Source organism: Nicotiana sylvestris, chromosome 4, assembly GCF_000393655.2.
Source record: "Nicotiana sylvestris chromosome 4, ASM39365v2, whole genome shotgun sequence".
Lineage (NCBI taxonomy): Eukaryota > Viridiplantae > Streptophyta > Magnoliopsida > Solanales > Solanaceae > Nicotiana > Nicotiana sylvestris.
In genome coordinates, this window is record NC_091060.1 from 168372051 (window position 1) to 168388090 (window position 16040).

At 36.8% G+C, this 16040-nt stretch overlaps 1 protein-coding gene and 1 pseudogene across 1 annotated transcript; both read left to right on the forward strand.

The window, feature by feature from the left end:
• The first annotated feature begins 7696 nt into the window (after positions 1-7696).
• On the forward strand, positions 7697-11735 carry LOC104216792 (uncharacterized). The gene is made up of 7 exons (XM_070173891.1): positions 7697-7760; positions 9176-9343; positions 9425-9777; positions 9868-9937; positions 9980-10134; positions 10241-10507; positions 11085-11735. The coding sequence occupies exons 1-7, from the start codon at positions 7697-7699 to the stop codon at positions 11733-11735; spliced, it is 1728 nt and encodes a 575-aa protein (XP_070029992.1).
• Positions 11736-11920: 185 nt separating this feature from the next.
• Positions 11921-13233, forward strand: LOC138890499 (uncharacterized mitochondrial protein AtMg00810-like; annotated as a pseudogene).
• Positions 13234-16040: the final 2807 nt, after the last annotated feature.

A 16040-nucleotide genomic window follows, 5' to 3' on the forward strand; every position in this document is an offset into this window, starting at 1 on the left:
TTTTATATCATCCCGGCAAAGCTAATATTATTGCTGATGCTCTTAGCCGGAAGTTCATGGGCAGTCTAAGCCATGTTGAAGTTGATAAGGTCAAGATGACCAAATATCTATGCCAGCTAGCTAGTTTGCAGGTGCGTTTGGTAGATGCAGAGGGTGGACGCATTCTCGTTCAGAATACGGAAAAATCTTCTTTTGTTACTGAAGTGAAAGAGCGACAACACGAGGATCCTGAGCTTATAAAACTGTGGGAAATTATTCCACAGCAGAGACAACCTTTATTTGAGCTAACTGGAGATGGAGTCCTTAGATAACAGGGCCGCTTATGTGTACCGACAGTCGGAGAGCTCCGTGCCAAGATTCTTTCGGAGGCCCATTATTCTAGATATGCAGTTCACCCCGGAGCGACAAAGATGTATCGGGACCTTCGACAAATCTATTGGTGGAATGGAATGAAAAAATATATCGCGGAGATGGTAGCCTAATGTCCTAACTGCCAGCAAGTTAAAGCCGAACATCAGAGGCCTGGAGGCCTAATTCAATGTATTGAACTTCCATTATGGAAATGGGACATGATAAATATGGACTTCATCACCGGTTTGCCTCGCACTCCACGGAGGTATGATTCTATTTGGGTAATTATTGATAGGCTTACAAAATCTGCTCATTTTCTGCTAGTCAGGACGACATATTTAGCCGAGGAATATGCCAAGCTTTACATTTGGGAGATTGGGCCTTCACGGGGTACCATTATCTATTATCTCTGATCGAGGGGCTCAATTTATATCACATTTTTGGAAATCTTTTCAGAAGGGTCTAGGCATGCAGGTAAATCTTAGCACAACTTTTCATCCGCAAACTGATGGACAGGCAGAGCGTACTATTCAGACAGTTGAGGATATGTTACGTGCTTGCATGCTAGATTTTAAAGAAAGTTGGGATGATCATCTACCTCTTATTGAGTTCGCTTATAATAACAACTTCCAAGCTAGTATTCAGATGGCCCCTTACGAAGCACTATACGGGCGGAAGTGTAGGTCGCCGATCGGTTGGTTCGAGGTCGGGGAAGCAGAGTTGCTAGGTCCTAATTTAGTCCAGCAAGCAATGGAAAAGGTAAAACTTATTAGAGACCGGCTGCGTACAACACAAAGTCGGCAGAAGTCTTATGCAGATGTTCGACGACGAGACTTAGAGTTTGATGTAGAAGATTGGGTTTTCCTGAAAGTATCGCCTATGAAGGGCGTCATGCAATTTGGAAAGAAGGGGAAGCTCAGACCCAGGTATGTTGGACCGTATAAGATTATTCGGAGGATTAGTAGGGTGGCGTACGAGCTTGATTTGCCTTCAGAATTGGGAGCAGTCCATCCTGTGTTTCATGTATCTATGTTGCGGAAGTGCATTGGAGATCCTTCACGTATTACGCCCATTGAGTATATTCACATTGCTGAAGACTTATCTTACGCAGAGGTACCAGTAGCTATTTTAGATCGGCAGGTAAGAAAGCTTCGAACTAAAGAAGTGGCTTCCGTGAAAGTGTTATGGCGAAATAACAACATCGAGGAAATGACCTGGGAGGCTGAGGAGGAAATGAGGAAGAAGTACCCCTACCTATTTACGACTTAACGTGAGTCGCATTTAAATAATTGACAATTATTTCTTTACAACACTTAACTGGATTTTAAATGACAAGAAAGTGCAATTTAAATTTCTTATTGCGAGATAGCTATATGAAGCCTAGTAGTTGGAATCTTCAGAATTTGATTTATGCTTTGCAAATGTAACAAATATAGCCTCGCAAACAACGTATTAGCGGAAAAAAATGAAACCAAGGAATTGACTTGACCCATTCACGGACAAATGTTCGTAAGGAGGGAGACTGTGAGACCCCATGTGTTTTTTTTATCTTCTCTTACGTAATATACGTAATGTGGCGGGGTTATATTAGGTATATACGATTGGGTATAGCACATTGGGAGAATAATACTGAAAATGTGTGGTAATATCAAGGAACTAACTAAAGCTTTAGGTCAAAGGAATCCCTTAAACAAAGGTTCGTGGTTAAAGAAATGGCTCGGGCAGCACCCCGCGCGTTCGGAAGGTTTAAGTTAACTTGTACCTGTGGGATAAGACTAAGAGTATCTAATATGCTAAGAATAGTATATTATGAGGTATTATAATATCACACGGGTCACATGTTAAGTTTTGGAGTCAAGCAAGTTGCGAAATAAAGGTCGGCAAAGGTTATCGTAAATTTCTCTAATAATTTTTCTAAACTTTGGGTCAAATGTATCAGATAATTTCTCCCAATATATAATGTGCTATGGGACTCAAAACCTATCAAATTGAAGGTCTACATGTCTAGTTTGCAACCAAAAAAACCTCATATCAAATGGAAATTGGAGTAAAAAGTTATGATTGTTTTACCCCGGACTGTCCAGGCTGAAACCTGGTCGCGAACTGAGTCGGGTCAAACAAGTGGTATAAGTCGGCAAATCCTACTTGTAAGACCCCAAAACATTTCATTTTAGTCCCAAAACAGTGAGGGAGATGAAGAGAGGGTTCCATGGTGTTCTTGATTGATTAAGGTATGTTTTTAATGATTTCTAACGTTAAAGTTTATCCCCGTGCCTAGAAACTCAATCTCTACGCTTTGCAATCGTTTCCCCCTTCTATTAGCTGTTTTTGGAGCTAAATTTGGAAGATAAGAATTTGTTGTTCTTGCTGGTTATTCAGGCTTTATACTTGATTTTCCAAGGTGATCATCTTGGGACTCTTTTATGATCGTTTTTACAAAGTTCTACGAACATTTCGTCAAGTTAGGGCCATATGGCAAATTTGCCGATTTAAACTCAATTATGAACTGTTTATAGGTGCGTATAAGCTGCATATATATAGTGTTTGCGAAGCTTAGGACGTAAGGAACAACTTTCGTGAAGGAACTATAGGCATTCAGATGTTCATTGGAAAGGTATGTTAAGGCTAAGCTCCGTCCTTCCTTTTTGCACGAATTCTTGGAAATTCCTAAGACGTCAAATGTGATATTTTACTATTCTATTGCTAGAAAGACCTTTTGTGAAAGGCATTGGGATCGTAGCTGAAGTATTTTCATGATGCTATTAGGTTGGTATTCCACTCGTTCGGCTAATTAGGGTATTCGACATCTATATATGTTATTTTGTCGGTTTTCTTATCCATATGTCTATATATATGAATTCTTATTCGTCTTTGGATTGTGTGACTAAACAAAATAAAGGCATGTAGTATTTACGGTCAGTCCTTCTTCCTTATTAAAGTATATTTTAAAATCTCTAAAGTGACACATCGATTTTCAAAAATCTCAAATATAAATTTTTCGTTTAAACTATTAAAACACTTGATTTTTGATATACTTTCCTTTACTAATTATCAAGAAATCAGGTATAAGGACTAAGTGAAACACCTTAAGCTTTTTATGAACATCTTCAGAGTTAAGTTATCTTTCTAAAAGTCGAGTTAAGTTTTCAAGCTTATTTATTTAAAGAAAACATATGCGGTTCCGCGAGACAATTGTATGCGAGATCATGAGGATAAGAGTACCTATGAGACAAGATTGGCTAAGTTCTTGTTATGGCCTATTATGTGCATTCAAAGTTCATATCATACATGGCATATTATGCATGGACTTCGAGCTATAATCGGAGGTAAGGGGCCTATTTGCCCGAAAAACTATATATATTGTACAGGTGGCCACAGGTTGGCAATATGATACCAGTTAGCTACCGGGAGAGACCGCCATTGCTAGCATTTGGTTGGGTATGTCATGTATTTGCATCAATATATATGTATTCATGACATACGCTTACATAAGCATACCATGCATAATTGATTACTATGAGGTCGGATATCGGTCATGGAGGCTATAAGAGTTTCAGTGTCAGGTGGTTTCACTATTTTTTTTTACATCAGCTATGTATGATTCTACTTTCTGCCTTACATACCAATACATTTTTATTTGTACTGATGTCCCGTTGCCTGGGGACACTACATTTTTGTTTCGTGCGTGCAGGTCCAGGTAGGGACTCTGATAGACCCCTCCGCTAGGATTTCGGGGTTTAGCTGTGAGTTGGTAAGCTCCACCTCTTCCTGGAGCTTTCATAGGATGGTTACGTTTGTGTACAGTTTGGGTACAGTCGGGGCCTTGTTCCGACAGCGCTTATGACATTCTTAGAGGTTATTGTGGACACAGTATTCTGGGTTTCTTTTTGTAGCTTTCAGTCTCCAGCCTATAGGTTTGGCATGTATATATATGTGTGTAGGTATGTATATCTCCAATCGCGGCCTCGTCGGCCAGCTAGTACTTTCTTATTTAGGCTTGTCTACCTTTGTTTATATGGCTTATTGTTATGCAGGTCATGACCTTAATGGTCCAGGCTTAGTATTTTAGATGTTGTGCTACCCGATCTGTTGGGCCCCCGGTTTAGTTAGCTAGTATGTTTAGTGGCTAACTCGATCGAATACAGTATCGAGTGCCAGTCGTGCCTCCCCTAGTTTGGGGCGTGACATCGATTACATGTAATTATCAAATAATCATTTCTATTAACAGCATGACCAATATCAGAAGTTAGAGAAAATCTACAAGGAAGGTGGCTAAACAAATAATGTATGTATGTTTGATATTGTCCATGAAGTCTAAAGATATCAGATCTATAAGTACTTCTAGGGATACCTTTAAATAAAGGATTGTAATCCTTTGAATATACATAATAAGATATGATGAAGAAGCAAAAGAAAAAGGTAGACAACCCAAAGCAATCATTTTTGCTAACTCCTCACGATCCTTCATTTTATCATATTTCACAAGACCTCCAGTAGTAGGGTTTAGAGTTGATTGATTTCTATCTCCATCAGATCCCCATTCTATAGGATGCTCAATTCTCATATGTCTACTAAGTGTCCCAGTCCCCCCTAATTGTCCCCCCAGTCTTATGTTTAAAAGTATCGTTACAAAATTTGCATTTAACTCTATCAGTACCTTCTATTTCCTCAAAAAATTTCCAAACCTTACTTCTTTTTTTATAATTACTAGTCGGGGCCACATGTGGTCTACTACTAGCACCAGACCACCATCCCTGCTAGCAGCTCCAATACTACTAGGTATAAGTGGTATCTCATTTTCCATTTCTAATTCATTATCATCTATACCAAAATCTTCCTTTAATTGTACATAATCTATATTATTATCAGGTAATGTTTCAGGAATATTTGGAGAGGTATTTAAATTACTACCAAATGCTGAAGCTGAAGTACTACCTCTTTTTTTATTTCCCCGATTAGTAACCTTGTTACAAACTCTTTATGCAGCATTAAACATATTGTAAAAATTTAACTATTAGCAACAAAACAAATAAATATGCAAATAAAATAGTAAATAAGAGAAAGAGTTGGAGGGAGTGCATCGAATTCCGCAATAAATTGAGCACTTGATAATTTTGCAACTCCAATGTAACCACGAAGAAATGTCAATTGTTCCAATTTTGAAGTTCGATTGTTCAAACTTCAAAAAATAAATACTATGATAAACTAAACTCCAAAAAAAATAGCCAAATAGTTGATTGCACTTTAATAGGTGAAGAATAAAGATTGAAGAATGAGAGAATATGAGAATTGAGATTGAGAATTGAGAGACGAGTGAAAAAATGAGGAGATGGGTATTTATAGTTTTTGAAAGGGGGTTAATTTAAAAAAAACAAAATTGGGATAATTGTGCAATTCAACCGTTGGGCAACGACCATTTTCTGAAATGGACCGTTGCCAACGTTCAGATTTGGGCCCATATTTTAAAAATAAATTTACCGTTAAACCGGTCTGGGCCGGTCCAGGCCGGGCCGATTAACCGGTTTGATATCACTGTTCATCTACCGGGTTGTACCTGTCCGAGTAACCGGTATTTCAAATATGAATGTTGCAACCTGCATGTCCCCCTTAACCCAGCCCAACCCAGCCCCTTTATACCGGTCCGGGTCGGTTTCAGTTTTAACCGGTCTGGGCCGGTCCGGAACCGGGCTGACCCGGCCCGTTTAACACCTATAGTGCGTGCATTCCTCTTCCTCATTTATAAAGAGGACAACATTATCATTGTTTTGCACCATGGCGGCTGTATTGTCGTCATTCTTCTGGCCACTGGTTTCACCTTTGCCCTTCTTTGGATTTGGGCAATCTCTTTTGAAGTGACCTGGTTGATCACAGTTGTAGCAATTTCTGGCTCTTGATTTGGATCGGTTCTTTGACTTCCCACGAGCTTCCGGATCTACCATAGTTGCTCGAACTCCTTTGATAACTCCTGCCTCTACCTTCTGTGATAAGAGTTTGTCCTTGATTTTTAGGCTTCTTTCTCATCTTCTCATTGAGTAGAAGAGCCGATGTGACATCTTTCAACTCAATAGCAGTCTTACCATGCAGGATGGTTGTTGCCAAATTATCGTACGAAGATGGCAACGAGTTTAATAGCAAGATGGCTTTATCTTCTTCCTCGATTTTCACTCTGAGGTTGGCAAGCTGTGTGATTAGTCCGTTAAATACATTTAAAGGTGACAAAAAATTCGTACCTTCACCCATGTGTATGGCGTATAACTGCTTCTTCAGGTACAATTTATTTGTCAACGTTTTGGACATATATAGGCTTTCCAACCGTGTCCAAATTCCATGTGCAGTGTCTTCATCAATGATGTTATTTACCACATCATCTGATAAGTGCAACCTAATTGCACTAGCAACTCTTTCATCCAAGTCAGCTCAATCCTCAGCTTTAATGGTATCAGTTTTTTTGGCATCAGCATCTAGTACCTTGTGTAATCCTTGTTGGATGAGGAGATCCCTCATCCTTCTTTGCCATGTTGAGAAATCGTTATCTCCGTTGAATTTTGCTACCTCGTACTTTACTACGGACATTTTTATTTTTCACCGAGTATAGTACTACCGACAGTGAATAGTATTTCAGTGAACGAGCAGAACCTGTGCTCTGATACCAGTTGTTGGGAATAAACCCTCCATAAAAATAATATTCACGGTAATAAAAGCGGAATAATAATGTAGCACCGAGATACGGTAATTAACAAGAATAAAAAAGTAACAACTACACCAAGATTGTTACGTGGAAAACTCTTTTGAATAAGGGAAAAAACCACGGCCCTGAGAAGAGCAACTGATATCACGATAGCAAGTAATTTTATACTTTGTAGGTCCGAGTAAAATATTCAAAAGACCACTACAACACTCAAAATAAATAACCCTCTTTTGATATTCTCACCTCACTACAATATCACTCACTCTCTATTTTTTCATAAACTATTTTCTTATACCCTGTCTGTGAAACCTCACTCTTTCTTTCTAACTCTCAGATTTATTTTTCCTCTGAGATTTGTGTGTCAAAAATGAGAGCCAAAGCTCTTCTTTTATAGGTAGAACCTCGCCTACTACGCTTGACATTTTCTTCTGCACGCCTGCCATATTTGACAAATGCAGAAGGGAAACATGGGCTGCTAATCAAGGAAGAAAATTTTCTTCCTTGATTTATGGGATGGATCCCACAAACATTTTCTTCCTTGATTTATGGGATAGACCCAACACATTGGTTGAAGCGGTGCCATCCGATACCACTTCGTCGGAAAAGATTATTAAATATTTATACTAACATTCTGCAAAAATAAAGCAATATATAATAATGACACCGCTTCTTGACAAAGGGTACTGGTTCACTGGTCAAGCTCATATTTGGCCTTGTAAAGGTGAGCATTTTTGTAAAAATTTGAGGCTAAGGAGAATCAAACCTACACCACCAAATATTCAACTAAACCATTGGACCAAGGCTTTCAACTTGTTGTAAAATGATATTAACTTATTGTTTTTTTATATATATAAATACGACACCATTTATAAAAGAATTTGCGCACACCCCTGATTCTACAAACACATTGTATTACTTTGACATGAAATAAAATTCACTAGAGAAAATAATGAGAAAATATATGTTAACTACTACAATTTTAACCACCTGGCGCGGTGTACTTAGCACTGCGAACCACTGGTTGCTCCCCATGGTTCCACCTTTACTAAGCAATTAACTAACTGCCTAACTGTGCATTAACGATCTAATCTATCTTAGCTATGTTAGTTAGTGCAGTGTAATTAGTTATTGGTTAATTATGTTGGTAGTTCAAGTAGTGGAAGTAGTTCGACACTATAAAAAATTGGAATTAGCTACGAACGGCATCGCTAATCTGTTGATAAAATGCTCTTAGCTAGTAGAATCTTTTGATAATCGGTCGCTAATCCGTCTCTAAATGAGATTAGCGACATATTTTTCTGTTTAGCTACAGAATTTGTCCATCGCTAAAACCTGATTTTTTAGTAGTATATAGACAGTTGACAAAGAGAAGCATTGTATATATATATATATATATATATATATATATATATATATGTGTGTGTGTGTGTGTGTGTGTAATTAGCTCATTTGTACTACTGTTCCATTGATAATGAACAGAAAATTCTCTCCAAAACTCTACATGCGTTCTTCTTCCCTCATTTGTGTTTGCTCTGCTTCAATATCGATCAGAATCTTTGTGAGTTTCTTCATGGTATCAGAGCGAGGTTTCATCAGCTAGATCTAAGGATTGTTCTTCGCGGATTGAAGATGATCAAGAGATTTATTGACAATTCTGTAAGAAAACGATTTCTGATCTGAGTTGTAACAAGCCCTAGATTTAATTGATAAATTTTGTTTCTGATTTCTGTTTTGATTGGAAATTCTTCTCTTCATCTGTAATTAACTGAATTTGTTACTGTATAATCATGGCGATTGAGGATGGATCCGATTCAGGAACCTTTGTTCCAGCTCCGGTGGTGATTGATCACAATCATCCCTTGTATCTTCATCCTTCTAATGCCCCTGGGTCCTTATGAGTTGGTATTCAGCTTATAGGAATGGAAAACTATACTTTGTGAGATCGAGCAATGAGAGTTGCACTTCTAGGAAGAAATAAGCTAGGTTTTATTGATGGCACAATCACTAGGGATATTTTTGGACCAACTTTAGGACATCAGTGGGATAGGTGTAATGCGATAGTAGTCTAATGGATTACTGGAAACGTGAGCAAAGAATTGCTAAGTGGAACTCTGTTTTGTTCTAATGCACTCCTAGTTTGGAAGGAATTGCAGGAGAGGTTCAATAAGGTGAATGGATCATGTTTGTATTCTCTTCACAAGGAGATATTTACCTTAACACAAGGAACATCATCTGTGTCAGTGTACTATTCGAGGTTGAATGATTTATGGGATGAATATGACTCAATGATGCCACCTCCTTCATGTGATTGTGATAAATCAAAAGATTTTGCAGTGCATTTATAGTATCAACGTCTATTACAGTTTTTAATGGGACTGAATGAAGGTTATAGTCAGGCAAGGAGTCAAATCTTAATGAAATCTAAAGTGATTAATGTGAATCAAGTGTATGCCTTGATTGTTCAAGATGAGAGCCAAAAACTTGTGGCAGGAAGTAACTATGTCACAACTGAAACAATGGAATTAGCTGCATTATTCACAGCCAGAAATAATATGCCTAAACAGAAGAGAAGTTGGGGTATGGAATATGACTATTGTCATGGAAAGGGTCACACAAGAGATGGATATTTCAAGCTGATGCATTGTGGCTACTGCAACAAGAAGGGTCATCTTAAGGAAAACTGCAACAAGCTAATTGGATATCCTGCAGGCTTTAAGTCCAAGGCCAGAGCTAATGTGGTAGGTGGTCATTCTATGTAGCCTGAGACTAATGCAACCAATCAAGGAAACATCAATTCTACTAACATTGTTGCTCTAATGATCACACAGGAACAATACAATATGCTGCTCAACATGCTTAGCAAGGCTTCCACATTTGAAACAAGTGCAAACTTAGCAGGTAAGTATTTTCTTATTAAAGATAATGCAATATATTGGATAGTGGACACAGGAGCTACGAATCATATGACAGGAAATGAAAGTTTTTTGTTGGATGATGGTAAAGTAGGAAGTGCTGGAAAAATGCCCACGGGAGAGTTTGCTAAAGTGACCAAGATAGGAAACAGTCATTTGGGAGGAGGTGATACCCTTAAGGATGTACTTTGTGTACCAAGGTTTAAGTTCAATCTATTGTCAATGTCTAAATTGACCAAGGAACTGAAATGTTGTGCAATGTTTTTTTCCTGAACACTTCATATTTCAGGATCTTTGCACTGGGAAAGTAAAGGCGACTGGTAGTAGGGAAGATGATTTGTACATTCTAAGGACACACCATAAGGAAGCTAGAATAAATAGAGAAAAGGCTATGACAGTGGAACAGATGGAAGAACCTGAGATTTGGCATAAGAGATTAGGCCATGTGCCCATGGCAGTTATTAGAAAGATTTCTAGTTTTAGAAATAAAGATGCTTTTCCTCTACATCATTGTGATGTGTGTCAATTGTCTAGAAAAACAAGATTGCCATTCTCTGTTAGTATTAATAGAGCAGATGAACCTTTTAATTTGATACACATGGATGCATGGGGCCATTATAAGGTCCCAACCTATAATGGAATGAATTACTTTTTGATATTGGTAGATGATCATACGAGGTGGACATGGATTTTCTTAATGAGAGTTAAATCTGATGTATCTGAGTTGCTCAAAACATTTATTGCAATGATCCTTAACCAATTTGGAAAGACGATTAAAATTTTCAGGTCAGACAATAGATCTAAGTTTTTTTAACATAATTTATAAGGAATTGTTTACATGTCACAAAATTTTGCATCAGAATTCTTGTCCTTACACTCCTCAGCAGAATGGAGTGGTGGAAAGGAAACATAGGCACATCTTAGAAACAACAAGAGCAATCAAATTCCAGTCTAATTTGCCAATTCGATTCCGGGGCACATGTGTTGAGGCAACAACATATATAATAAACAGGGTACCATCTACTATTTTGAAAGGTAGATCGCCTTTTGAAGCATTGTACGACAGTACACCTTCTTTGGCTCACATGAGGGTGATAGGCTGCCTTTGTTATGCAATTATTTTGCCTAAACAGGACAAGTTTGGTCCACGAGCAGTGAAATCAGTGTTACTAGGATATGGAGTTTATCAGAAAGGATACAAACTATTTAATATGTCTAACAAAACGTGTTTTATTAGTAGAGATGTTGTATTTCATGAGAGCATATTCCCTTTCCAGGATACTCATGAAAAGCAAAACTTTCAAAGTCCTGATATTACAAGCTTGAAAAAGTTTTGTGTGGTGGATGAGTTAGATATTGCAAGTAGAAACATTCTGCATAATCATAATGCTGCAGATTCTACTTCAAAACAAATTCAAGGTGCATCAGCAAATATTGATCAAGAGAACCATGATTTTCATGCCCCATATAAAGATGTGCCAGACTCAGTTGGAGACACAGGAGCAGCAGAAGAACATCAAACAACAACATTGCCTGAAAGAAGATCAGGGAGAATAACTAAGCCACCTATTTGGCTTAAAGACTATGTGAGGACTGATAAACAGTCAGGAGTACATGCTTGTTTATACCCAATCTCAGATGTTATTAGTTATGACTCCTTGTCCTCCAAGTATCAAAGCTTCATCACCAAATTCTCTGAAGAAATTGAGCCCAAGAATTATGCAGAAGCAATCAAGGATGACAGATGGATAGAAGCAATGCAGAATGAGATCAAGGCATTGTAAGACAACAATACATGGACAGTGATGTCTTTGCCACCAGGAAATAGGGCCATTGGTTGTTGATGGGTATACAAGATTAAATATAAAGCTACAGGTGAAGTGGAAAGGTTTAAGGTAAGGTTAGTCGCAAAAGGGTATAGCCAAGAGAGGGATTGGATTATCAAGAAACATTCTCACCTATTGTCAAGATGGTAACAGTGAGGACTGTTGTTTCGCTAGCAGCAATGAATAACTAGGAGATTCAACAAATGGATGTCTACAATGCTTTTTTGCAAGGTGATTTAACTGAAGAAGTTTATATGGAGTTGCCTCAAGGATTTGTTTGCGAAGTACAACATCAAGTTTGTCAACTACTCAAATCACTGTATGGGCTCAAGCAAGCTTCTCGACAATGGAACATCAAGCTAACATCTGCATTGATAGCTTCTGGGTTCTGTCAGAGTCATTTAGATTATTCCTTATTCACCAGAAAAGTTCAAAGGAAAATAGTGGTGGTCTTAGTTTATGTTGATGACCTTTTAATCACAGGAGATGATGCCATCTTAATACAGTAGACTAAAGAGTACTTACAACAAGTCTTTAAAATCAAGGACTTGGGGGAGCTAAAGTTTTTCTTAGGAATTGAATTTGCTAGAAGCAAAGAGGGAATTCTGATGCATCAAAGAAAATATGCATTAGAACTCATATCAGACATGGTACTCTCAGGTGCAAAGCCAGTCAAGGCACCTTTGGAGGTGAACAAGAAGCTTACAACGTTGGAGTTCGACACTCAGTTTGGGATTGAAGATGACAAAGTTCTTGATGATCCTAGTGCTTATCAAAGGTTGGTTGGGAGACTTCTCTATCTAATCATGACTAGATCAGATATTGCATTTGTAGTGCAGTGCTTGTGTCAGTTCATGCATTGTCCTAAAACATCACATATGGAGGCTTCCATCAAGGTGATTAAGTATGTCAAGCAGTCTCCAAGCTTAGGGATATTAATGTCTGCAGATGCTTCATCTCAGCTTACAGCGTATTGTGATGCAGATTGGGCATCTTGCCCAAACACTAGGAGATCCATTATTGGGTATTTGATTAAGTTTGAGAGCTCTTTGATCTCATGGAAGTCGAAGAAATAAACTACTATATCCAAAAGCTCAGTTGAGGCAGAGTATCGAAGCTTGGCATTAATAGTTGCAGAAATAGTGTGGGCGACTGGTTTGTTTGAGGAATTAGGAGTGCATTTCAACAACTAATTTCTTTGCTCTGTGACAGTAAGTCAGCAATTCAAATTGCTGCTAATCCTGTGTTTCATGAGCGCACAAAATATATTGATATCGACTGTCATTTCATTCGCGAGAAGGTGCAACTTGGGATCGTTCATCTAATATATCTCCCCTCTTCAGAGCAACAGGCAGATATTCTTATTAAGGGCTTGGGTGTCACTCAGCATTATTATTTTCTATCCAAGCTAGGCATGAAGAACATCTTCATATCTCCTAGCTTGAAGGGGGTGTGAAGGAATTAACTAACTGCCTAACTGTGCACTAACGATCTAATCTGTCTTAGCTATGTTAGTTAGTGCAGTGTAATTAGTTATTGATTAATTATGTTAGTAGTGGAAGTAGTGGAGGTTAGTTAGACAACTGGCACCAACTAGCATTGTATATATATGTGTAATTAGCTCATTTGTACTACTGTTCCATTGATAATGAACAGAAAATTCTCTCCAAAACTCTGCATGCATTGTTCTTCCCTCATTTGTGTTTGCTCTGCTTCAATATCGATCAGAATCTCTGTGAGCTTCTTCATAAGCCCGCATGATCGTACCGTACTTGATATTCCTTCATAAAACATAACTAAATATATATCAAATAATACAGTAAAGGCATAGATTATAGAGCAAAAGAAAGAGAAATATTGGTACCATTTGGTGATCGGCTGTTTTTTGGTCTCTCCTTATTTCTCCGTAGTGACAAGACACTGGGTGAAAAAACCTGTATATAAATACACACACAGGATAACAGTAAAGCCAAAAGGTTTACATTAAAGGTAGAGCCGGGGAGGTGAAAAGTTAATACAAATAAATTCAGCCTTCAAAGGAAAAAAGAAAAGATTAGTTGGTTAATCATAATATTAACATCAGGTAAAGTAGGGATTACAAAGTTTTATATTAAGTGATCATAGGATACAATTGCTATCATAGCATGCTTGCATGATTACACTTTGCATGTGTCACTTTATTAACAGTGGCGGATCCAGGATTTTAAAGTCGTGGGCAGAGGCGGATTCAGAATTTAAATCTTATGGGTTCAATTTTAAGGGCTTTTAACATTGAACCCATTGTATTTTTAAATTTATGGGTTCATATCTACTATTTTTGTAATTTTAATGAATTTTTACATACAAATTTTTTTACTCCGCGTCGAAAGTTATGGGTTCAGTTGAACCCGTAGGTTATACGCTGCATCCGCCCCTGGTCGTGGGTGCTCACTGATAAAAATTTTGAAAGAAGAGGAAAAAAGAGTTTAGTTATGGATGCTCAATCAATATTTATCTAAATATTTTTATAATTACCTATACATATTTACTAAATCTTGTCAAAGATAATGGGTGCTTGAGCACCCAAAATCAGCATGTAAATCCGCCTTGTTTATTAACTTGTTGAAACTTAAAAATAAATGATGCTAGAAAATCATATTTAAATTATGAATTATGTTTTTATGTAAATTCTCTTTCAAATAGAAAACATATTAAATAAAAGGAGTTTTTAAAAAATAATCAAATTATAATATCGAAATTCTTTCAAGATTCATTACTCCTTAAGAGATACATATAATATTTCGTATCAAATACATTACTTTTGATATTTGAGTTGTAACGATGTTGCAGCTAATTTGCATATTATGAAATATGTCATACTTTTCGTATTATTCATAATTGAATTATAATTTATAAATATTTTAAATAGATTATTTTTTATAATTTTATGATTTTAATGTAATTTTTATAATTATTTTTTATTTTATACTATCTTAAAATTTTTGAAATTAGTAAAATTGAAAGATTTGTGGTACTTACGCCTCATGTCTCAGGTTTTACGCCTCGCCTCGTCAGAGGTAAAATGCCTTACTTCACGTCCCCGCCTTTTAAAACATTGGGTGAAATATATATATATACTTCAATTAGTGAATAGAGTAGATGAAGAGTTCCATTCCTGAAACATTATAACAAGGTAACTGTAAAGCCAAAAGGTTTACATTAAACGCAGAGCCGGGGAGATGAAAAGTTGATGCAAATAAATTCAACCTTGGAATCTTCAGTGCCTTTCTCTTTAAAAAAAAAAAAAAAAAAAAAAAAAGCTTCAGTTGGTTAATCATAGAATCAATATCACGGGAAGTAGGGATTACACAGTGATAGGATATAAATGTTATGATTGCATACTTGCATGATTTCACTAATTATTTTGAATGTATAACTGCTCGTCATTTTCAATAATAAAAAAAAGATTACATTACAACCTATGGGCAGACTGATGATAAAGGTGATTAACTCTATTATTAGTACCATATTTCATTTCCTGATTTCCCCACCCTATATGTATAATCCACCTTGTAATTTCCTTTCCCGTTTTTCTTTCCCTACCCTATATGTATAACAAAATTTTGAAAAATTATAAACTGATTTTGCAACTTCGCCAAATAGGCTATTAATCACAATTAAATTCTTCTATTCCAGTTAACTATGTGAAAAAGAAAAGAAAAAAAAAAGGGACAGAAGACATACATATTTGTTAGTGTGGAAATTGAGCATAATAATCAAGTGAACAGAAGCTCACGTAGTAAAATGAGAACACAACTCAAAATTTGAACGCCAAAATTGATTACTCCTAAGTTTATTATTATGAAATAAATCCATTCTGATCTTTTCACGAGCTATAATTTAAATTAATTACATTAATCTAGGACATGCTTACCATGGCTTGAGATCCGTTACCTTTGAGTTAAAATCCGTAGGGTTACACCTTTTCAAATAAATTTGATGCCTTATCTTACTAAGTGTTTAAGGTTGGAATTTATGTAATTTATCATTTCAATTTAGGGGTTCCTGCAACAACATATATAGTGTGGTTTTTGAATGATAAACGAAAATATGGTATAACTTGCATTTGATAGATGAATTAGGTCTTTGTATTAAAGTAGTCAAATGAAGTTAGTTATTGAATTACTCCGAGCAAATTCTCAAATTCTTCAAAAAAATTTACAGCAATGAAGAGTCATGTTGGTTAATATATTGATTTATTTTGCTTTAATGTATATTAAGTAG

Bases quoted from the DNA above. Each gene is read 5' to 3' on its own strand.
- LOC104216792 (XM_070173891.1), top strand. From the start codon at position 7,697: ATGACACCGCTTCTTGACAAAGGGTACTGGTTCACTGGTCAAGCTCAT. The intron at 9,344-9,424 runs GTGATTGTGATA...GACTGAATGAAG, and splicing joins AATGATGCCACCTCCTTCAT to GTTATAGTCAGGCAAGGAGT. The intron at 9,938-9,979 runs GTAAGTATTTTC...TATATTGGATAG, and splicing joins AACAAGTGCAAACTTAGCAG to TGGACACAGGAGCTACGAAT.